This window comes from Bombina bombina, chromosome 3, assembly GCF_027579735.1.
Source record: "Bombina bombina isolate aBomBom1 chromosome 3, aBomBom1.pri, whole genome shotgun sequence".
NCBI lineage: Eukaryota > Metazoa > Chordata > Amphibia > Anura > Bombinatoridae > Bombina > Bombina bombina.
The window spans coordinates 672,539,093-672,565,207 of record NC_069501.1 but is presented as its reverse complement, the minus strand read 5'-3'; the positions used below and the strand labels follow the sequence as shown (position 1 = coordinate 672,565,207).

Sequence of the window (26,115 nt, the reverse complement as noted above, 5' to 3'; positions counted from 1 at the left end):
CCAGGACATGATGATTGTCCTGCTTGCCGTGCCAGAGAGAGGTGCCTGACACAACCCTTATTTTTCTGAGAGCTGAGTTTAAAGGGACACTGAACACAATTTTTTTTTCATGATTCAGATAGAGCATGCAATTTTAAGCAACTTTCTAATTTACTCCTATTATCATTTTTTCTTTGTTCTCTTGCTATCAGTCAGCTAGATTATGAGTTGTGCGTTATGAGTGAAAAAGCATTGTTATGGCTCTTTTTCACTACCGCTGGTATTACAGGTGTTGTAGGTATAGCTGTACCGCACACCTTTTAGGCCGTCACGCAACGCACCACACTTTTTATAAAGTCCTTTTTCAATGGGACTTCAACAGTGCCGGTATTATGAGTTTGCATAGCAGGCCAAAAAGTGAGCGGTACAGCCTATAACTACAAGATCTGTACCACCATCTAAAGTCAGTAGTTATGAGTTTTACGTTACAAAGCTGTACCATAAAACTCATAACTAAACTGTCACAAAGTACACTAACACCCATAAACTACCTATTAACCCCTAAACCGAGGCCCTCCCGCATTGCAAATACTAAAATAAAATTATTAACCCCTAATCTGCCGCTCCGGACATTGCCGCCACTAAAATAAACATATTAAGACCCTAAACCGCTGCACTCCTGCATCGCAAACACTAGTTAAATATTATTAACCCCTAATCTGCTGTCCCAATGTCGTCGCCACCTACATACACTTATTAACCCCTAATCTGCTGTCCCTAACATCGCCGCAACCTACATTACTGTTATTAACCCCCAATCTGCTGCCCCCAATGTCGCAGCCACTATACTAAAGTTATTAACCCCTAAACCTAACCCTAAGTCTAACCCTAACGTAACCCTAACCCTAACACCCACTAACTTTAACATTATTAAAATAATTCCAAATAAAAATTACAATTACTACCTAAATTATTCCTATTTAGAAACTAACGGCTAGATTACGAGTTTTTCGTTTTGAACTGTGTGGTGCTAACGTGCAGTTTATGCTCACTGCTCACTTACAGAAAGCGCTAGTATTACGGGTTTTTACAACCCAGACAAGAAGTGAGCGTTGAGCAAAATTCTGCTCCTTACCGCACTCCAATACCAGAGCTGCTTACGTTAGCGGTGAGCTGGTGTAACGTGCTCGCGCACAATTTCCCCATAGGAATCAATGGGGAGAGCCGGCTGAAAAAAAGTCTAACACCTGCAAAAAAGCAGCGTAAAGCTCCTTAACGCAGCTCCATTGATTCCTATGGGGAAATCAAATTTATGTCTACACCTAACACCCTAACATTAACCCCAAGTCTAAACACCCCTAATCTTACACTTATTAACCCCTAATCTGCCACCCCCGACATTGCTGACACTTACATTATAATTATTAACCCCTAATCTGCTGCTCCGGACACCGCCGCCACCTACATTATAGTTATGAACCCCTAATCTACTGCCCCCAACATCGCCAACACCTAAATGATATTTATTAACCCCTAATCTGCTGCCCCAACGTCGCTGCCACTATCATAAACATATTAACCCCTAAACCGCCGCACTCCCGCCTCGCAAACATTAGTTAAATATTATTAACCCCTTATCTGCCTGCCCAAACATAGACGGCACCTACCTACATTTATTAACCCCTAATCTGGCATCCCCAACGTCGCCGCCACTATATTAAAGTTATTAACCCCTAAACCTAAGTATAACCCTAAAGCTAACACCCCTAACTTAAATATAATTAAAAGAAATCTAAATAAAATTCCTATAATTAATTAAATAATTCCTATTTAAAACTAAATACTTACCTGTAAAATAAACCCTAAACTAGCTACAATATAACTAATAGTTACATTGTAGCTAGCTTAGGGTTTATTTTTATTTTACAGGCAAGTTTGTATTTATTTTAACTAGGTACAATAGTTACTAAATAGTTATTAACTATTTAATAACTACCTAGCTAAAATAAAGACAAAAGTACCTGTAAAATAAATCCTAACCTAAGTTACAATTACACATAACACTACACTATAATTAAATAAATTAACTAATTTAACAACAATTAAATACAATTAAATAAAATTATCTAAAGTACAAAAAAAACAAACACTAAATTACAGAAAATAATAAACAAATTACAAGATTTTTAAATTTATTACACCTAATCTAATCCCCCTAACAAAATAAAAAAGCCCCCCCAAAATAAAAAAAAAACTACCCTAAACTAAATTACAAATAGCCCTTAAAAGGGCCTTTTGCGGGGCATTGCCCCAAAGTAATCAGCTCTTTTACCTGTAAAAAAAAAATACAAATCCCCACCCCAACATTAAAACCCACCACCCACACAACCAACCCTACTCTAAAACCCACCCAATACCCCCTTAAAAAAACCTAATACTAACCCCTTGAAGATCACCTTACCGGGAGAAGTCTTCACCCAACCGGGCCGAAGTCCTCAACGAAGCTGGGAGAAGTCTTCATCCAAGCCGGGTGAAGTGGTCCCCCAGACGGGCAGAAGTCTTCATCCAGACAGCATCTTCTATCTTCATCCATCCGGCGCGGAGCAGGTCCATCTTCAAGACATCCGACGCGGAGCATCCTCTTCAATCGACGGCTAACACAGAATGAAGGTACCTTTAAGTGACGTCATCCAAGATGGCGTCCCTTCAATTCCGATTGGCTGATTGAACTTCAATCCTATTGGCTGATTGCATTAGCCAATAGGATTTTTTCTACCTTAATTTATTTTATAGGTAAGTATTTAGTTTTAAATAGGAATTATTTAGTTAATGATAGGAATTTTATTTAGATTTATTTAAATTATATTTAAGTTAGGGGGTGTTAGGGTTAGACTTAGATTTAGGGGTTAATAACTTTAGTATAGTGGCGGCGACGTTGGGGGGGCAGATTAGGGGTTAATAAATGTAGGTAGGTGTCGGCGATGTTAGGGATGGCAGATTAGGGGTTAATAATATTTAACTAATGTTTGCGAGGCAGGAGTGCGGCGGTTTAGGGGTTAATATATTTATTATAGTGGCGGCGATGTCCGGTTCGGCGGATTAGGGGTTAAAAAATTATTTTAGTGTTTGCGATGTGGGGGGGTCTCGGTTTAGGGGTTAATAGGTAGCTTATGGATGTTAGTGTACTTTTTAGCACTTTAGTTAAGAGTTTTATGCTACGGCGTTGTAGTGTAAAACTCTTAACTACTGACTTTAAAATGCGGTACCAGTCTTGACAGGAGAGGGTGTACCGCTCACTTTTTGGCAGACTCGTAATATCGGCGCTTTGCAAGTCCCATTGAAAATATAGGATACGCAATTGACGTAAGTGGATTTGCGGTATTTCTGGATAAAAAAGTGAGCGGTACACCTGTACCTTCAAGACTCGTAATACCAGCGGGCGTTAAAAAGCAACATTAGGACCGGCCAACGCTGCTTTTTAAGCCTAACGCATAACTCGTAATCTAGGCGTAAATAAATACTTACCTGTAAAATTAAACCTAAGCTAGCTACAATATAACTAATAATTATATTATATCTAGCTTATGTTTTATTTTTATTTTACAGGTAAGTTTGTATTTATTTTAACTAGGTAGATAAGTTATTAAATAGTTATTAACTATTTACTAACTACCTAGTTAAAATAAATACAAATTTACCTGTAAAATAAAACCTAACCTGTCTTACAGTAAAACCTAACATTACACTAAAATTAAATCAATTACATTAATTAAATACAATTAACTAAATTACAAAAAAAAAATAAACACTAAATTACACAAAATAAAAAAGAAATGATCAAATATTTAAACGAATTACTCCTAATCTAATAGCCCTATCAAAATAAAAAAGCCCCCCAAAATAATAAAACCCCTAGCCTAAACTAAACTGCCAATAGCCCTTAAAAGGGCCTTTTGCGGGGCATTGCCCCAAAGATATCAGCTCTTTTACCTGGCAAATAAAAATACAAACATCCTCCCAACAGTAAAACCCACCACCCACACAACTAACCCCCCCCAAATAAAATTCTATCTAAAAAACCTAAGCTACCCATTGCTCTGAAAAGGGCATTTGGATGGGCATTGCCCTTAAAAGTGCATTCAGCTCTTTTACATTGTCCAAAGCCTAAGCTAAAAATAAAACCCACCCAATAAACCCTTAATAAAACCTAACACTAACCCCTGAAGATGCACTTACAGTTTTGGAAGACCGGACATCCAGCCGGCGAAGTCCTGATCCAAGCGGCAAGAAGTCCTTAATGAAGCTGAGAGAAGTCTTCATCCAAGAGGCAAGAAGTCATCATCCAGGTGGGCAGAAGTCTTCATCCAGACGGCATCTTCTATCTTCATCCTTCCGGCACGGAGCGGGTCCATCTTCAAGACATCCGGCGCAGAGCATCCTCTTCATATGGTCCCAGCTGTACACTGAAGGTTCCCTTTAAGGGACGTCATCCAAGATGGCGTCCCTTGAATTCCGATTGGCTGATAGAATTCTATCAGCCAATAGGAATTAAAGGGTAAAAAATCCTATTGGCTGATGCAATAAGCAAATAGGATTGAGCTTTATTCCTATTGGCTGATCCAATCAGCCAATGGGATTGAGCTTGCATTCTATTGGCTGGATGGATCCGCTCCGTGCCAGAAGGATGAAGATAGAAGATGCCATCTGGATGAAGACTTCTGCCCGCCTGGATGATGACTTCTTGCCACTTGGATGAAGACTTCTCCCGGCTTCGTTGAGGAGTCGGGACTTCTTGCCGCTTGGATGAGGACTTCATCGGCTGGATGAGGATGGATGTCTGGTCTTCCAAAACTGTAAGTGGATCTTCGGAGGTTAGTGTTAGGTTTTATTAAGGGTTTATTGGGTGGGTTTTATTTTTAGCTTAGGGTTTGGGCAATGTAAAAGAGCTGAATGCCCTTTTAAGGGCAATGCCCATCCAAATGCCCTTTTCAGGGCAATGGGTAGCTTAGGTTTTTTAGATAGAATTTTATTTGGGGGGTTGGTTGTGTGGGTGGTGGGTTTTACTGTTGGGGGGGGTTGTATTTTTATTTGCCAGGTAATAGAGCTGATATCTTTGGGGCAATGCCCCGCAAAAGGCCCTTTTAAGGGCTATTGGCAGTTTAGTTTAGGCTAGGGGTTTTATTATTTTGGGGGGCTTTTTTATTTTGATAGGGCTATTAGATTAGGAGTAATTAGTTTAAATATTTGATCATTTCTTTTTTATTTTGTGTAATTTAGTGTTTATTTTTTTTGTAATTTAGTTAATTGTATTTGATTAATGTAATTTATTTAATTTTAGTGTAATGTTAGGTTTTACTGTAAGACAGGTTAGGTTTTATTTTACAGGTAAATTTGTATTTATTTTAACTAGGTAGTTAGTAAATAGTTAATAACTATTTAATAACTAATCTACCTAGTTAAAATAAATACAAACTTACCTGTGAAATAAAAATAAAACATAAGCTAGATACAATATAACTATTAGTTATATTGTAGCTAGCTTAGGTTTTATTTTACAGGTAAGTATTTATTTAGTTTTAAATAGGAATAATTTAGGTATTAATTGTAATTTTTATTTGGAATTATTTTAATTATGTTAAAGTTAGTGGGTGTTAGGGTTAGGGTTACGTTAGGGTTAGGGTTAGACTTAGGGTTAGGTTTAGGGGTTAATAACTTTAGGATAGTGACGGCTACATTGGGAGCAGCAGATTAGTGGTTAATAAGTGTAGTTAGGTGGCGGCAATTTTGGGGGCAGCAGATTAAGGGTTAATAACAGTAATGTAGGTTGCGGTGATGTTGGGGGCAGCAGATTAGGGGTGTTTAGACTTGGGGTTTATGTTAAGGTGTTAGGTATAAACATAAAAAAAAAATTCCCCATAGACATCAATGGGGCTGCGTTACGGAGCTTTACGCTCCGTGATTGCAGATGTTAGGCTTTTTTTTAGCCGGCTCTCCCCATTGTTGTCTATGGGGAAATCGTGCACGAGCACGTAAAGCAGCTCAAAGCAGCACTGGTATTTGTGTGTGGTATGGAGCTCAACGCAGCTATATCACCAGCAAATGCCGGCTTTTTAAAAACTCGTAATACCAGCGCTATAGGGAGTGAAATACCGCCGAAAATGCTGCGGTCGTTAATTTCCCTATAGCGCTCAAAACTCGTAATCTGGCTGTATATTTGAAAAAGAAGGCAGCTAAGTTTTTTTTTGTTCAGACCTCTGGACAGCACTTTTTTATTGGTGGATGAATTTATCCACCAATCAGCAAGGACAACCCAGGTTGTTCACCAAAAATGGGCCGGCATCTAAACTTACATTTTTGCATTTTAAATAAAGATACCAAGAGAATGAAGAAAATTTGATAATAGGAGTAAATTAGAAAGTTGCTTAAAATGTCATGCTCTATCTGAATCAAATTTGGGTTCAGTGTCCCTTTTAGCTCTCTATTGTGAGTAAGGTCCTGTCCTTTTTTTGAGTTTACCCAGTTCATACAGTACACTATGTACTTCTTTCCTTTATTTTGAAGTTTTCCTTCGACTGACAACCATCCTCAATCTATTGAGACTAGATCCCTTTGTCTTACTTTTGCAGCACAATGTTAAGTTTTGCACTTTTTTGTTTTTGTATTCTTATGTGTTTGTTAATGTATGGCCTGTTTTTCTTGCTTCAATCGATATGTGTATGCAATCTGTACTATATGATTGTATGAGCTGACAATTTGTAATAGTATAATTGTATATTTACTAAAAAAACTAAGTTCCTCTTTGCTTTTAGTTCTTTTGTTCTTCGTACTTAAATTTATCTGGATCATCTTTCATTTTTTGATGTAACAGCTGTGACCTGTCTGAGACCCACAAACTTTGAATATGGTTTCATCTACCCTCAAAAATCTGTTTACAACATTAACGACACAGTAACATTTGTGTGCGATTCCGGCTACAAGCTAATGGGATCTACCACAAGAACTTGTTTATTTAATGGGCAGTGGAGTGGAAAGATGTCTTTATGTCTAACAGAAGGTAAAGTGAAGTGCACGACTTTCTTTCATATGGAAATACTGTTATGGATTTGACATTCGTAAGAATGAACACTCATTTTAGTTTAATAGGTGATGTGTTATTTTTCAATTTTTTTCATCTACATTTAGGAATGACATATGAATGTACTACATTTACTAAAGCTTCCCCAAAGTAACATAACCATAGCAAAAGGAAGTTGGCTACCTATAGTTTGCATGGCAGGATAATTACAAAAAATACCTGACACAAATCGCTGTAAAGGGCCTCCAATTAAGCAATACATACTATGTTATGTAGACATGTAGAATTGCCAACAGATCCAAGATAGCCACATAATATTAAATTAAACCCTGTATTAAAACTGTAAATCTTTGTACTTAATCTGAGTCTTTTTTTCTATACAGAATATATGTGTCCTAACCCTGGTACCCCAGTTGGTGGTAAAAGAGAAGGAAAGTATTTTGAAGTATTTTCCACAGTAGAATATAGTTGTGGCAATTATGAGCTACGGGGATCTTCTATACGACAGTGCCTGCCCTCAGGGAAGTGGTCTGGAGTGGAGCCTCGTTGTGAAAGTAAGGAATGAGACTATATACTACTTGGGCTTTTTATGTCTGTCTCTGACTACGCCATTGACTACACACCTATATCCAAGCAGTCATTTCACTGATCAGCCTGTAAAATAAAAGGAGGACACAGTGTATTTGAACTCCCTCTTGATAGAGGTAATTATTAAAAAAAAGATTGCATAATGTATATTTTGGGGAGGAGGAAATAATATCTTCCTCAAGTTTTGCCCTTGCAAAGCTCCCATTCTGCTCTTGTCAAATCCACCAATTTCAGGGCAGTACTGTACATGCAGCCTCTGAAGCAGTAATATTAAGTTCAGATCTACAGATCATTTGAGAATCAGAGTTCAGCAACAATATGACAGTCAGCAGTCCAGGGGTTAATCAGTAGAGTGGTTTTGAGACAGGAAGAGTTCAGCAACAATAAGGCAATCAGAAGTACAGGGGTTAATCAATAGAATAGTCTTGAGACAGGCAGAGTTCAGCAATAATAAGGCAATCAGTAGTTCAGGGGTTAGTCAGCAGAGTAGTCTTGAGACAGGCAGAGTACAGCAATCAGCAGTTCAGTGGTTAATCAGCAAAATAAGCACCCAGGAGCACAAACAGTAACACCTATACTTGGGAAATGTAAGTATTATTATTATTATTATCGGTTATTTGTAGAGAGCCAACAGATTCCGCAGCGCTATAAACAAAAGCGAAGTACAACAAAACAATTATAGGGATCAAATGGGTAGAGGGTCCTGCCAAGAGTTGCACTGTTGTAGTCAGCTCTTAAGAAGGTGATCTACAAACAGCTGGACTCTTAGGCATACATGCTAAAGGGGTTCAGGGGATAGCAATGGAGGAGAGGAACTGGTATAAAGAAAGGTTAGTGTAGGTTGTATGCATCACTGAACAGTATAGTATTTAGGGAGCTCTTGAAGCTTTCAGAACTAGGGGAGAGTCTTGTGGAGCGAGCCAGAGAGTACCACAAGATGGGAGCCAGTCTGGAGAAGTCCTGTAAACTGGAGTGTGATGAGGTAACAAAAGAGGAGGAGAGTAGGAGGTCATGAGCAGAGTGAAGGGGACGGGAGGGAGAGTATCTGGAGACAAGGTCTGAGATATAGGGGGGGGGAGCAGTGCAGTTGAGGGCTTTGTATATCAGAGTGAGAATTGTGTGTTTAATCCTAGAGGCAAGAGGAAACCAGTGAAGGGATTGGCAGAGAGGTGCAAAAGATGAAGAGAAACATGTAAGGAAGATGAGCCTGGCACAGGCATTCATTATGGATTGTAAAGGAGCTAATCGGCAGGTGGGGAGACCAGAGAGGACAGAGTTGCAGTAATTGAGGCGGGAAAGAATGAGAGAGTGAATTAAAATCTTAGTTGTGTCTTGTGTAAGGAAATGTCTAATTTTAGCGATGTTTTTAAGATGTAAGGGGCAGGATTTAGCCAAGTGTTGAATGTGAGGAGTGAAAGAAAGATCTGAGTCAAGTATGACCCCGAGGCATCGGGCATGCAGGGTAGGGGTAATGATGGAGTTGTCGACAGTTAGAGAGATTGGGGGTGGAGATTTTGGAAGATGGGGGGGGAATATGGAGCTCAGTTTTAGAGAGATTTAGCTTGAGGTAGTGAGAGGACATCCAGTTAGAGATGTGAGAAAGACAGTTAGTGACACGGGTTAGCAAGGAAGGAGATAGGTCTGGTGCAGAGAAGTAGATTTGGGTGTTGTCGGCATACAAATTATATTGTAAACCATGGGACTTTATTAGGGAACCTAGTGATGACGTGTAGATTGAGAAGAGAAGGGGACCGAGGACAGACCCTTGCGGTACTCCGACAGAAAGTGGTGACGGGGCAGAGGAGGCCCCAGAGAAGGCTACACTAAAGGTACAGTTTGACAGGTAGGAAGAGAGCCATGAGAGGGCTGTGTCACAGATGCCGAAGGATTGGAGGGTTTGGAGCAAAAGAGGGTGGTCAAGATCAAGGAAGATAAGCAGAGAGAAGTGGTCTTTTGATTTTGCTGTAAGTAGGTCATTGGTAACCTTAACAATTGCTGTCTCTGTGGAGTGATGGGGCGAAATCCAGATTGCAGCGGGTCAAGGAGGTAGTTTAAATGTAAGGAAATTGGATAGGTGTGCATATACTAGTTTTTCAAGAAGCTTTGAGGCAAGAGGGAGGAGGGAAATAGGGCGGAAGTTGGATGGAGAGGTTGGATCAAGGGAAGTTTTTTTTTTAGCATAGGTGTGACCAGTGCATGTTTCAGAGATGAGGGAAATATACCGGTGCTGAGGGAGAGGTTGAAAATATGTGTGAGTATAGGGGTAAGGGTAGAAGAGAGGGAGGGGTGTAGCTGAGAGGAAATAGGGTCAATGGGACAGATAGTGAGGTGAGAGCACAGTATAAGTGCCGAAACTTCTTCCTCAGTAACAGGGGAGAAAGAGCTAAGTTTATGGCTATGTGAGTTGTGGTTGATTGAGAGCATTTGAGGGGGTGAGAGAATGGAATTATGTTGAGAGCTGATTTCGTTTCTGATGGAGTGGATTTTGTTATTGAAGTGGCTGGCAAAGTCTTGAGCTGACAGAGAAGTTGTATTAGGAGTTGGGGGTGGGCGGAGAAGAGTATTGAAAGTGGAGAACAGACGTTTTGGGTTTGAAGAAAGATTAGAGATAAGAGTAGAGAAGTAATGTTGCTTATAGAGATTAAAGGCAGAATAGTAGGAGTTCAGAGTTCAGCCCAGTGCAGCTGAGCAGTACGGGAACTTCTGCGTAGGTACCGTGTCAGAGGAGTATGCCAGGGCTAAGGATGAGTGTGTGATAAGTAAGGGAGCAAGTACTTACATAGATCCAAGGGAGACGTCCAGGAGTGGTGGTGACGTCAGATCCAAAGCACCAGAGCACCGCAGCATCCATGGCAAGCAGAAGGAGCTGTCTGCGTCCGTGGCAACGGCCACAACAGAGCGGGCGACGTGACAAACATATTCTCCACATAGAAGTCAATGGAGAGAGCAGAAGAATAAAAGCCTGCACGCTAACCTGACAGGAGTTATGAATATTTTACATTCCAATGTCATATACTGGGTGTTTTTGATTGCCGTTTGACAAAGGGACTGGACCGGTACCTGAAACGTTATGGAATTTTAAAGGCTGATATATATTTTATGGGAACAAAATCCAGTGAGTGCTTTTCTTTCTTACGTATATCTACAACCCCTGACAGCACCTTGGCATATACGAAACTGAGGAGTGCAGATCTCATTGTACAATTGAAATATATATATATATATATATATATATATATACACAGTATATATATATATATATATTTAATTATAGGGGCAGGGAGAGAGTGTAATCCTGTATTATAATCTATGCACAAATGGTTAAAATGATTTACCTTATTCAAAAGGATTATTGGTGCAGACACTCAAAATAACATTTAACCTTTAAAAAAGAGAGAATAATGAAAGAGGTATGATTAATCCTCTTTCCTAAAGTAAGGGAAATCAGCACTCTTAGTATTAAAGCATAAGTATTTTTATTGTTCATATACATGCATCTCCCAGACACAAATGAATTTCCATGTGAAATTGGAACCAAATATATCTATACATCTAAGTACATCTATGTGCTTACTCAGACCATCAGTAGCTTAGATCTCCAGGCCAAACAGCTCTGCTATCATAACAGTCTCCCTGCTTCTCACACATGCAGGTCTTTCCAGCTGCTCACTGCAACCAGGTGTAGTGTTTCCAAGCAGGCATGCAAATGCAGTCCGGGGGAGTTTCAATAGCAATTCAAAGCCCAATTTTCCTTTTGCTTTTAAGGCTATTTTAGCATGTGGGAGCTGCCTTCCTTTGTTCCTACATAGGATGATCCTGTATTTTAAAGTGCCATTCAAATAACATATAAGATCTCAGCAAACTCTGCAGTGAGCAGAGCGTGGTGACATCAGACCTAAGAGCACGCTGGAAAGACCTGCATGTGTGAGAAGCAGGAAGACTGTTTATTATGAGAGCAGAGCTGTTTGGAGACCTAAGCTACTGATGATCTGAGTAACTGCTAATGATTTCTACAGATCCGGTAAGAGGAGAAAGGTTAGCAGGTGCAGCTTGACCTTAAGAGTAGTTGTAAACTGCGGTCACTGACTGTAGTCTGTAAACCTACAAGCAAAGTCTGTATCAGCCCATTGGAAGCAAAATGCCAGAGTGTGTTTAAACAGCTCTGATTAATGATAACGCATTTAAGGGAGCTGTGGCATTGGCTCAATACAGTTTGAATATAACTGCTATGGTTTGTTAAAACACACACGTCTAGATTACGAGTCTTGTGTTAGCCTTAAAAAGCAGCGTTGAGAGGTCCCAACGCTGCTTTTTAACGCCCGCTGGTATTACGAGTCTGGCAGGTACAGGTGTACCGCTCACTTTTTTCTGCGACTCGAGCATACCGCAAATCCACTTACGTCAATTTCGTATCCTATCTTTTAAATGGGATTTGACTAACGCCGGTATTACGAGTCTTGGAAAAAGTGAGACTAGAAAAAGACTTGGAAAAAGTGAGACTCCTCCCGCATTTAGAAGTCAGTAGTTAAGAGTTTTATGGGCTAACGCCGTAACATAAAACTCTTAACTAAAGTGCTAAAAAGTACACTAACACCCATAAATTACCTATTAACCCCTAAACCGAGGCCCCCCCACATCGCAAACACTTAAATACATTTTTTAACCCCTAATCTGCCGACCGGACATCGCCGCCACTTCAATAAATATATTAACCCCTAAACCGCCACACTCCCGCCTCGCAAACAGTTAAATTTTATTAACCCCTAACATGCCGTCCCTAACATCGCCGACACCTACCTACATTTATTAACCTCTAATCTGCCGTCCCCAACGTCGCCACCACTATATTAAATTTATTAACCCCTAAACCTAAGTCGAACCCTAACCCTAACCCCCCCAACTTAAATATAATTTAAATAAATATAAATAAAATTACTACAATTAACTAAATTATTCCTATTTAAAACTAAATACTTACCGATAAAATAAACCCTAAAATAGCTACAATATAACTAATAGTTACATTGTAGCCATCTTAGGATTTATTTTTATTTTACAGGCAAGTTTGTATTTATTTTAACTAGGTACAATAGTTATTAAATAGTTATTAACTATTTAATAACTTCCTAGTTAAAATAATTACAAATTTACCTGTAAAATAAACCCTAACCTAAGTTACAATTACACCTAACACTTCACTATAATTAAATTAATTACCTAAACTAACTAGAATTAATTACAATTAAATTAAATAAACTAAAGTACAACCCCCCCCCCACTAAATTACAGAAAATAATAAAAATAATTAATTATTTAATTAAGAATTTAATTTAATTAAGAATTTTAAACTAATTACACCTAATCTAATCCCCCTAATAAAATAAAAAAGCCCCCCAAAATAAAAAAAAATCCCTACCCTATACTAAATTACAAATAGCCCTTAAAAGGGCCTTTTGCAGGGCATTACCCCAAAGTAATCAGCTCTATTACCTGTAAAAAAAAAAGACAATACCCCCCCAACATTACAACCCACCACCCACACACCCAACCCTACTCTAAAACACACCCAATCCCCCCTTAATAAAACCTAACACTAACCCCTTGAAGATCACACTACCTTGAGACGTCTTCACCCAACCAGGCAGAAGTGGTCCTCCAGACAGCCAGAAGTCTTCATCCGATCCGGGCAGAAAAGGACCTCCAGACGGGCAGAAGTCTTCATCCAGGCGGCATCTTCTATCTTCATCCATCCGGAGCGAAGCGGGTCTATCTTCAAGCCAATCCAACGCGGAGCATCCTCTTCCATCCAACGACTAACACTAAATGACGGTACCTTTAAGTGACGTCATCCAAGATGGCGTCCCTTCAATTCCGATTGGCTGATAGAATTCTATCAGCCAATCGGAATTAAGGTAGAAAAAATCCTATTAGCTTATGAAATCAGCCAATAGGATTGAAGTTCAATTTTATTGGCTGATTCAATCAGCCAATAGGATTGAGCTCGCATTCTATTGGCTGATTGGAACAGCCAATAGAATGCAAGCTCAATCCTATTGGCTGATTGGATCAGCCAATAGGATTTTTTCTACCTTAATTCCGATTGGCTGATAGAATTCAATCAGCCAATCGGAATTGAAGGGACGCCATCTTGGATGACGTCACTTAAAGGTACCGTCATTTAGTGTTAGTCGTCGGATGGAAGAGGATGCTCCACATTGGATGGCTTGAAGATGGACCCGCTCCGCATGGATGAAGATAGAAGATGCTGCCTGGATGAAGACTTCTGCCCATCTGGAGGTCCTCTTCTGCCCTGATCGGATAAAGACTTCTGGCTGTCTGGAGGACCACTTCTGCCTGGTCTCAAGGTAGGGTGATCTTCAAGGGGTTAGTGTTAGGTTTTATTAAGGGGGGATTGGGTGGGTTATAGAGTAGGGTTGGGTGTGTGGGTGGTGGGTTGTAATGTTGGAGGGGTATTGTATTTTTTTTACAGGTAAAGAGCTGATTACTTTGGGGCAATGCCTCACAAAAGGCCCTTTTAAGGGCTATTTGTAATTTAGTATAGGGTAGGGATTTTTATTATTTTGGGGGGATTTTTTATTTTATTAGCGGGATTAGATTGGGTGTAATTAGTTTAAAATTCTTGTAATTATTTTATTATTTTCTGTAATTTAGTGGGGGGGGTTTGTACTTTAGTTTATTTAATTTAATTGTAATTAATTGTATTTGGTTTAGGTAATTAATTTAATTATAGTGTAGTGTTAGGTGTAATTGTAACTTAGGTTAGGGTTTATTTTACAGGTAAATTTGTACTTATTTTAACTAGGTAGTTATTAAATAGTTACACCTAACCTAATAAAATAAAAAAGCCCCCCAAATAATAAAATTCCCTACCCTATACTAAATTACAAATAGCCCTTAAAAGGGCTTTTTGCGGAGCATTGCCCCAAAGTAATCGGCTCTTTTACCTGTAAAAAAAGAAATACAACCCCCCAACATTAAAACCCACCACCCACACACCCCACCTTACTCTAAAACCCACCCAATCCCCCCTTAAAAAAACCTAACACAACCCCCTTGAAGATCACCCTACCTTGAGACGTCTTCACCCAACCAGGCAGAAGTGGTCCTCCAGATGCCCAGAAGTCTTCATCCGATCCGGGCAGAAGAGGACCTCCAGACGGGCAGAAGTCTTCATCCAGGCGGCATCTTCTATCTTCATCCATCCGGAGCGAAGCGTGTCCATCTTCAAGCCAATCCGACGCGGAGCATCCTCTTCCATCCGATGACTAACACTAACTGACGGTACCTTTAAGTGACGTCATTCAAGATGGCTTCCCTTCAATTCCTTCAAAACCTAACACTACCCCCTTGAAGATCACCCTACCTTGAGCTGTCTTCACCCAGCCGGGCAGAAGTCTTCATCCGATCCGGCCAGAAGTCTTCATCGAATCCGGGCAGAAGAGGTCCTCCAGACGGGCAGAAGTCTTCATCCAAGCAGCATCTTCTATCTTCTTCCATCCGACGAGGAGCGGCTCCATCTTGAAGACATCCGATGCGGAGCATCCTCTTCGTTCGACGTCCAACTGAAGAATGAAGGTTCCTTTAAATGACGTCATCCAAGATGTCGTCCCTTCAATTTTGATTGGCTGATTCTATCAGCCAATCGGAATTAAGGTAGGAAAAATCCTATTGGCTGATGCAATCAGCCAATAGGATTGAGCTCGCATTCTATTGGCTGATTGGAACAGCCAATAGAATGCAAGGTCAATCCTATTGGCTGATTGGATCAGCCAATCAGATTGAACTTCAATCCGATTGGCTGATTGCATCAGCCAATAGGATTTTTCCTACCTTAATTCCGATTGGCTGATTCTATCAGCCAATCGGAATTGAAAGGACGCCATCTTGGATGACGTCATTTATGGGAACCTTCATTCTTCAGTTGGACGTCGAACGAAGAGGATGCTCCGTGTCGGATGTCTTCAAGATGGAGCCGCTCCTCGTCGGATGGAAGAAGATAGAAGATGCCGCTTGGATGAAGAGTTCTGCCCGTCTGGAGGACCTCTTCTGCCCGGATTCGATGAAGACTTCTTGCTGGATCGGATGAAGACTTCTGCCCGGCTGGGTGAAGATGGCTCAAGGTAGGGTGATCTTCAAGGGGGTAGTGTTAGGTTTTATTAAGGGGGGATTGGGTGGGTTTTAGAGTAAGGTTGGGTGTGTGGGTGGTGGGTTTTAATGTTGGGGGGGTTGTATTTCTTTTTTTACAGGTAAAAGAGCTGATTACTTTGGGGCAATGCCCCGCAAAAAAGCCCTTTTAAGGGCTATTTGTAATTTAGTATAGGGTAGGGAATTTTATTATTTTGGGGGGGCTTTTTTATTTTATTAGGGGGCTTAGATTAGGTGTAATTAGTTTAAACTTCTTGTAATTTTTTATTTATTTTCTGTAATTTAGTGTTTGTTTTTTGTAGTTTATTTTATTTAATTGTATTTAATTTTAGGTAATTGTAGTTAATTAATTTAATTTATTTAATGATAGTGTAGTGTTAGGTGTAATTGTAACTTAGGTTAGGATTTATTTTACAGGTAATTTTGTATTTATTTTAACTAGGTAGCTATTAATTAGTTAATAACTATTTAATAACTATTGTACCTAGTTCAAATAAATAAAAGTTGCCTGTAAAATAAAAATAAATCCTAAAATAGCTACAATGTAATTATTAATTATATTGTAGCTATCTTAGGGTTTATTTTAGAGGTAAGTATTTAGTTTTAAATAGGAATAATTTAGTTAATAATAGTAAATTTATTTAGATTTATTTAAATAATATTTAAGTTAGGGGGGTGTTAGGGTTGGGTTAGACTTAGGTTTAGGGGTTAATAACTTTATTATAGTGGCGGCGACGTTGGCGGCGGCAGATTAGGGGTTAATACATTTATTAGGCTATGTGGGCTATGGTGGTTTAGGGGTTAATACTTGAATAGGTTTATTGCATTGTGGGTTAATGGCTGATTAAGGGTTAATAGTTTTAATAGGTAGTTTGCGATGTTGGGGTTGGCGGATTTAGGGGTTAATAATTTAGTTATTACTTGCGGTGTGGGTTTGATGGCGGATATAGGGGTTAATAGTTCAAATAGGCATATTGCGTTGTGGGGGGTTGTCGGTCTAGGGGTTAATACATTTAATATTAGTAATGAGAGCAGGGATTGCGGATATAGGGGTTTTACGTGTCTGGCTTATTTATGGGAGGCGTGTTAGACTTTTACGGGAGATTTGTTATTTTCTTTACTTTTCTTAGGCGCCGACAGTTTCTAAAGTGCCGTAAGTCACTAGCGACTCCAGAAATTTGTATTTACGCTCATTTCTGGACACCGCTAGTTTATCTGACTTACGGCACTTTAGGAACTGCCGGCGGGGTTTATGTAATACCCCGGTGTGCTAGGTGAAATTACGGGTGGCGCAGGTTCCCACGCTTGCGCCGTATATTTGATCGTGACCCTGGTGTCAGCAATGGACGATATGTACCTATCTAAATATGCTATACAGTCTTAAAGGGACATGTTTAGTATTGCACTTATATGTTTAGTGTTTAAGTAAATGGTTTTAATAAGCACATAGATGTACTTAGATGTATAGATGTATTTGGTTCCAATTTTACATGGGAATTAATTTGTGTCTGGGAGATGCATGTATATGAACAATAAAAATACTTATGGTTTAATACTAAAAGAGTTCTGATTTCCCTTACTTTAGGAAAGAGGTTTAATCATTCCTCTTTCATTATTCTCTCTTTTTTAAAGGATATATATATATATATATATATATATATATATATATATATATATATATATATAGTGCTAACCTGACATCGCATGACATAATGCACAAACCTCGATGCACGTTTCTCAAATTTTACATTCCTATGTTCTTCACATATATATATATATATATATTTTTTATTATGAAATATACATTTCTATATAGCTGATAATGTTAATGCAAAATAGATACCTATACATATATATCTATAGGAATATAAATACAGGAATATATATATAATAAAAATTACAATATCCTGTATGTGAAGAACATTGGAATGTAAAATATGTACAGTAAATATACAATAAAATACATAAATACATTAATACATATGTACACACACATTCAGACATACATATGTGTATATATACATATACTGTGTGTATATATATATATATATATATATATATATATATATATATATATATATATACATACACACACACAGTACTGTGCAAAAGTCAAGCAAGGACCTGGCTCAGCATCTGGCAGCTTCATCGGGATGCCAAGTTGACCCTTCTACTGAAGAAGCTTTTTCCTAAGGGGAACAGGGTGAAAAGGCTAATATATGCTAAAGCTCACAAAGACTGGAATGAAAATCAGTGGAAAAGAGTATTATGGAGTGACAAACCCAAGTTTGACATGTTTGGGTTCAATCATCAACAATGGGGGATATTTATCAAGCCGTCAGCCGCAAATACGCTGGAATTCCGCAGCGTAATTGTGGCGAGCTTGGTCCGACCTAAATATCAAAGCCTACAGACCGGCAAAAGTTGAAATCTGTGACGTAACTTACTATCCGCCGGCCTCAATCCGACACAGATCGATGCTTACTTCATTACAGATGTTCTGAATAAACATTCTGCACTATTTGACACTTTTTAAAAGTTATCAAATAGTTAACAGGTATGCTCGCGGCTATTCTGGCCCAGCATACCTGGTTTTCAATCCGCCACCCTGGAGGCCGCGGATGCCATTGGAATCAATAGGAGTCTGAAAGCAGCAAAAGCTTATGTTCGATGCTGCCAGATATCCCAATGATTTCTATGGTAGAAAACCAGTTACATTTACACCTAACACCCTAACATAAGCCCCGAGTCTAAACATCCCTAATCTGCCGGCCCGACATCGCCGCCACCTACATAATGTTATTAACCCCTATTCTGCCGCTCCCCGACACCGCCGCAACGAAATAAATGTATTAACCCCTATCCCACCGCTCCTGGACCCCGCCACCACTAAATAAACATATTAACCCCTAAACCTCTGGCCTCCCACATCACTACCATTAACTAAACCTATTAACCCCTAAACCGCCAGCCCCCCACATCGCCATCAACTAAATTAAGCTATTAACCCCTAAATCTAACAAGCCGCTAACTTTACATTAAAATTACAACATCCCTATCTTAAAATAAATTTACACTTACCTGTAGAATTAAAAGAAACTAATTCTAAACTAATAATTAACCTACCCTAACTATTATACTAAAATTACATTAAACTACCAATTAAATTAACTATATTACATATTAAAAAAACCCTATCCCTACTCAAATTATTTAAATCTACCATTAAAAATTACTAAATTACAAACAAAAATAAACGCTAAGTTACAAAAAATATAAAACACTATGGCCTAGATTTGGAGTTCGGCGGTAGCCGTCAAAACCAGCGTTAGAGGCTCCTAACGCTGGTTTTGGCCGCCCGCTGGTATTTGGAGTCAGTGATTAAAGGGTCTAACGCTCACTTTTCAGCCGCGACTTTTCCATACCGCAGATCCCCCTACGCCATTTGCGTATCCTATCTTTTCAATGGGATCTTTCTAACGCCGGTATTTAGAGTCGTTTCTGAAGTGAGCGTTAGAGCTCTAACGACAAAATTCCAGCCGCCTGAAAATAGCAGGAGTTAAGAGCTTTCTGGCTAACGCCGGTTCATAAAGCTCTTAACTACTGTACCCTAAAGTACACTAACACCCATAAACTACCTATGTACCCCTAAACCGAGCTCCCCCCACATCGCCGCCACTTGATTAAAATTTTTAACCCCTAATCTGCCGACCGCCACCTACGTTATACTTATGTACCCCTAATCTGCTGCCCCTAACCCCGCCGACCCCTGTATTACATTTATTAACCCCTAACCTGCCCCCCACAACATCGCCGCCAGCTACTTAAAATAATTAACCCCTAATCTTCCGACCGCAAAGCGCCGCCACCTACGTTATCCCTATGTACCCCTAATCTGCTACCCCTAACACCGCCGACCCCTATATTATATTTATTAACCCCTAATCTGCCCCCCTCAACGTCGCCGACACCTGCCTACACTTATTAACCCCTAATCTGCCGAGCGGACCTGAGCGCTACTATAATAAAGTTATTAACCCCTAACCCGCCTCACTAACCCTATAATAAATAGTATTAACCCCCTAATCTGCCCTCCCTAACATCGCCGACACCTAACTTCAATTATTAACCCCTAATCTGACGACCGGAGCTCACCGCTATTCTAATAAATTGATTAACCCCTAAAGCTAAGTCTAACCCTAACACTAACACCCCCCTAACTTAAATATAATTTACATCTAACGAAATAAATTAACTCTTATTAAATAAATTATTCCTATTTAAAGCTAAATACTTACCTGTAAAATAAATCCTAATATAGCTACAATATAAATTATAATTATATTATAGCTATTTTAGGATTAATATTTATTTTACAGGCAACTTGGTATTTATTTTAACTAGGTACAATAGCTATTAAATAGTTAAGAACTATTTAATAGTTACCTAGTTAAAATAATAACAAATTTACCTGTAAAATAAATCCTAACCTAAGATATAATTCAACCTAACACTACCCTATCAATAAATTAATTAAATAAACTACCTACAATTACCTACAATTAACCTAACACTACACTATCAATAAATTAATTAAACACAATTGCTACAAATAAATACAATTAAATAAACTAGCTAAGTTACAAAAAATAAAAAAATATTTACAAACATAAGAAAAATATTACAACAATTTTAAACTAATTACACCTACTCTAAGCCCCCTAATAAAATAACAAAGCCCCCCAAAATAAAAAATTCCCTACCCTATTCTAAATTAAAAAAGTTACAAGCTCTTTTACCTTACCAGCCCTGAACAGGGCCCTTTGCGGGGCATGCCCCAAGAATTTCAGCTCTTTTGCCTGTAAAAGAATAAATACAATACCCCCCCCCCCAACATTACAACCCACCACCCACATACCCCTAATCTAACCCAAACCCCCCTTAAATAAACCTAACACTAAGCCCCTGAAGATCTTCCTACCTTGTCTTCACCATACCAGGTTCACCGATCCGTCCTGGCTCCAACATCTTGCAGCATTTGTTTGAACTCTCGATACCAGAGTTAAATTTATGGTGCGGCCAGAAAAAAGCCTGCGGAGCGTTAACAGCCCTTTTACCGCCAAACTCCAAATCTAGGCCTAAATTACAAAAAACAAACAAACCACAGTATCAAAAATAAAAACAAATTACACCTAATCTAATAGCCCTATCAAAATAAAAAATTCCCCTCAAAATAAAAAAACCCTAGCCTACAATAAACTACCAATAGCCCTTAAAAGGGCCTTTTGTGGGGCATTGCCCCAAAGAAATCAGCTCTTTCACCTGTAAAAAAAAAAATACAAACACCCTCCCAACCGTAAAACCCACCACCCAACCATCCAACCCCCCCAAATAAAAAGCATATCTAAAAAACCTAAGCTCCCCATTGCCCTGGCATTTGTATGGGCATTGCCCTTAAAAGGGCATTTAGTTAGTTGGTTGGGTGGTGGGTTTTACTGTTGGGGGGTGTTTGTATTTTTTTTTAAAGGTGAAAGAGCTGATTTCTTTGGGGCAATGCCCCGCAAAAAGCCCTTTAAAGGGCCATTGGTAGTTTATTGTAGGCTAGGGTTTTTTTATTTTGGGGGGGGCTTTTTTATTTTGATAGGGCTATTAGATTAGGTGTAATTTGTTTTCATTTTTGATACTGTGGTTTGTTTGTTTTTCGTAATTTAGGGTTTTTTATTTTTTGTAACTTAGCGGTTTTTTTTGTAATTTAGTCATTTCTAATAGTAGATTTAAATAATTTGAGTTGGGTTAGGGTTTTTTAATATGTTATATAGTTAATTTAATTGGTAGTTTAATGTAATTTTAGTATAATAGTTAGGGTAGGTTAATTAATAGTTTAGAATTAGTTTTTTTTTAATTCTACAGGTAGGTTTAAATTTATTTTAAGATAGGGATGTTGTAATTTTAATGTAAAGTTAGCGGCTTGTTAGGTTTAGGGGTTAATAGCTTAATTTAGTTTATGGCGATGGGGGGGCTGATGGTTTAGGGGTTAATAGGTTTAGTTAATGGTAGTGATGTGGGAGGCTAGAGGTTTAGGGGTTAATACATTTATTTAGTGACGTCGGGGTCTGGGAGCTGCGGGATAGGGGTTAATAAATTTTATTCAGGTTGCGAGGGTGTCGGGGAGCGGCGGAATAGGGGTTAAACATTTTAGTATAGTGGCGGCGTTTAGTGACAGGGTATAAATAAAGGTGGTAAAAAGCCGAATAGCAGCGAGATCGATGACTGTTAGTTACCTTTTTGCTGGCTTTTTTATAAATATGGAGATCATATTCAGGTCTGCGCCCGCGATGTTAGGTGATGTTAGGTGAGTGTATTGATGCTGGCGAATGCAGCATAGTTGAGGTTTTGATAAATATCCCCCAAAATGTGAGAAGAAGAGTTGAAGAGAGATGGAAGAATGAGTGCGTGCGGCCTTCAGTGAAACATGGTGGAGGGTCTGTCCTGGTTTGGGGCTGCATTTCTGCAAGTGGTGTTGGCGATATTGTCTGAATTGAGGGGATAATGAATGCTGAAAAGTACAGCCAGGTTTTAATTCATCATGCCATTCCCTCTGGAAAGCACCTGATTGGGAATGGTTTTATTTTTCAGAATGATAACGATCCCAAGCACACTGCTAATGCAGTGAAATTATATTTGGAGAGAACAGCTGATAAAACACTAACAGTCATGGACTATTATAGAGCTGAATACTATACAGGCAGTATGGGATAACCTGGACAAAGAAACAAATAAAAGACAACCTAAATCTAAAGAAGAACTCTGGAAAGTGCTGAAAGAAGCCTGGTATAATATACCAGAAGATTACTTCATAAAACTTCAGGACAGTCTCCCCAAAATAGTTTAAGATGTGCTTAGTGCCAAGGGAGGTCACACTAAATACTGCCTCTTGCCTGAAGAAGCCATTTGTTCTAAAAATTGTGTTTTTTTATATTTTGTGTACATATTTCCTGTATTTTCTGTTTGTATCTTAATTAAGAGACCGGAAAATAGATATGGATGGTCATTAAAACTTTGCTAAATTAACAAAGCTGGCGGTGGCCTAATACTTTTGCACAGTACTGTATATATACTGTGTGAATATATATATATATATATATATATATATATATATATATATATATATATATATATATATATATATAGTTAAAAACTAATACTGGCACTAGAAATGTATATATAAACAACCCTGGGTATTACATTCCTGCATCTATGAATCAAAGCAGGAGTGCAGTGCTCAGCGGTATAATTAAATTTAACAGAATTCCTTCTTCAACTATTAGCTTGTTCCACTCATGTATCAGATGCCTGGTTTCTCTGGTCATGCTTTTCTTTTCCTTGTTGTTTGGGGTCCAGGTGCTTTTTTTAAGCTTGCTTGACCACTTCCTTAATACTGATTTAATCTTGTTTTAAAGCTCTTACATCCTCCTTAGTCATGGGGGATACCATTTGCCCTCTCAGCATTTCTTTTTCCACCTCACTTGCTGAGCAGAGAGTCAGTGAAGCCACCCATGGCATTTCTTCTTCAACAATAGCTTTGCTACCTTGCCACATAGCTGACACAAGTTCAGATGGCACAGCCTCAGTGCAATCTCTCAGGTGGTCTGTGAGGTTTACAGGGTATTGTGAAAGTGTATCTGCATCTGAATTCTGTTTACCTGGCCTGTATTTTATATCAAAGTGGAAATCGGCCAACTTACCAACCCAGCGATGACCCACAGCATTTAATCTGGCAGTACTCAAGACATGTGTCAATGGATTGTTGTCTGTGTACACCGTAAATGTTGGAGTGTTGTACAACTAATCTCTGACTTTGTCACAGATTGCCCACTTGAGAGCTAAAAAGTCAAGTTTGCCAGAATGTAGGTGGTAGTTGCACTCTGCTGGAGTCAATGTTTGAGAGCCAAATCCAATAACACAAAGTTTTCCTCCATATTGTTGAAGTACAGCACCTAGCCCTTCATTGGACGCATTGGTGTGCAACACAAGGGATAAGTTAAAATCAGGGTATGCCAGGATCGGTGGATTGGTAAGCATTTCAACAAACCTCGATACAACAGTTTGGTGTCTGGGTGTCCACTGGATTGGTGTTTAGGAAGACATTTGTGCTTTATTCCCCCTTTTTGTCTTCTGTCTGCCTCAATTAATTTTGGTGATTTTTGTAGCTTAGAAACCCTAACAAAGATCTGACTTCTCCAACTGTTTTTGATTCTTTTCTAGTTGTAATACAGCTTCAAGATTATTTGGGTCAATTTTAATGCCTTCTCCTTAACTCATCCGACCAAGGTATCGAATCTGCTGTTCGAAAAGTTCACTTTTCTTTTGTCAGAGTTTGATGCCATACTCACCAAGTTGGCAAAGCACTTGCCTAAGGTCATCAACATGCTCATGAAAGGTTTTGGAGTAACAAAGTACATCGTCCAGGTATGGGGAACAACATTTGTCTCTGATGCCCACTAGCACACTCTCCATGCACCTCTGAAAGGCTGTTGGGGCATTAGTTATCCCAAACGGAATACGCTTCCACTCATAGAGTCCCCAGGGAGTGCTGAAAGTCTTGACTCCTCATCCACAAAGCCTTGATGATAAGCACTGCCCTGGTCCAGGATCGAGAACCATGTAAATCTTCCTAGACTATCCAGCAAATCTTGTATTCTAGGTAGTGGGTGTCTGTCTGCAATAGTCTTTTAATTTAACTCCCGAAAGTCAACACATAGCCGTAAGCTACTGTCCTTCTTTCGGACACAAACAACTGGTGATAAGTAAGCGAAGGAAGATTCCTTTATCCAACCTCGGTCAAGGAGGTTTTGGACATACTCTTTCACTTCCTTGTATAGGGGTTTTGGAATTTAATTGTAGCATTTCTGAATGGGAGAGTCATCTTTCAAATTTATCTTCAATTTCCGATTTGGGATGCATCATATGGGGTATATTTAGCATAGTGTGAGCGGACATGATACGATATAGCGTATCATGTCCGCTGCACATCAATAAACGTCAACAGCATACGCTGTTGGCATTTATCATTGCACAAGCAGTTCTGGTGAACTGCTGGTGCAATGCCGTCCCCTGCAGATTCGTGGCCAATCAGCCACTAGCAGGGGGTGTCAATCAACCCGATCCTATTAGATCAGGTTGATTTCTGTTCGCGGCCTCAGAGCAAGCGGAAAAGTTATGGAGCAGCGGTCTTTATGGAGCTTGATAAATCGGCCCCTATATCTCCTCATCTTGAGTGAAGACATCTGATTCGTCATATAGCATTTGTCTGAATGCTGACTATCTCCTGTTCTTGTGCTGCAAGATGTTCTAAATTGAAAGATGGGTGCCATTTAACGATTTTGTTAATGGGTAACTGACTCCCACTATCCACTGAGTTGATTTACATGAACCACACTTCCCTTCTGGTTATTTCCTTTTCCAACCCCATCAATTGGGATAAAGGGTAGAACTTCAGATACTGGAGTAATGGTACCCAACACTGTTCTTGGAGGAAGGTAGATGTCATGTTGAGTGTGCTTCAGGACAGGGATCTTCACAACTTTAGAGACACCACTTGGCACATCTACCACCATAGGAAACAGTTCAAGGCCATCTTGGATTGGACATTCTGGAAGTGGTTCAAATGGCATGACTCCTCCTTCAGACCATGTTCTAATTCTGCATTTTATTTCGCAAAGCTCACCAATGCTAATCATCATTTCTTCCCCACTTTGACTACACAACTGTCAGACATTTCTTCTGAATCTGTTACTTTATTGACAACATTGACATCAGGGGCGAAACTACAGGGGGTGCAGAGGTCGCAATGACGACTAGGGCCCCAAGGGTGGGGGCCCAGCTTCACTGATATCATGTGAGTGTGACATGATGCTTCACTAGTGTCTCTGACTACAGGGGTTAGTCTTTCTGTTTTACCCATTGGTGTTTATGTGTGTGTGTGTATGTGTGTATGTATATATGTGACTGTGTGTATTTATGCATGTATGTGTGTGTGTGTGTGTATGTTTGTGGAACCAGCAAATTACAGACCTTGTTACTACAGCATGGTGGGGCAGGGGGTACACAGTGTCACTATACAGTACTACTATATACACTTGAGTATGGGGGGGCTGGACTATGTCACAGACAACTGTGGTCACTTTATAAAGTACTGGGGTGGGTAGGGTCAGGCCAGCCATCTCACCGGCAGATTACAGACTGTGTCACTGACTCACTATATACAGTACTGGTGGGTTAAACAGTGTCACTATATACAGTAATAG

At 39.3% G+C, this 26,115-nt stretch overlaps 1 protein-coding gene across 3 annotated transcripts in view; it reads left to right on the top strand.

Annotated features, from left to right (window-relative positions):
• Positions 1-26,115, top strand: part of LOC128651869 (complement factor B) — a 148,609-nt gene that overhangs the window by 1,951 nt on the left and 120,543 nt on the right. For all 3 annotated transcript variants that reach the window (XM_053704846.1, XM_053704845.1, XM_053704847.1), the window contains exons 3-4: positions 6,848-7,033; positions 7,438-7,608. In XM_053704846.1, coding sequence (XP_053560821.1) covers positions 6,848-7,033; positions 7,438-7,608 — 357 coding nt within the window. The remainder of the gene's footprint in view (positions 1-6,847; positions 7,034-7,437; positions 7,609-26,115) is intronic.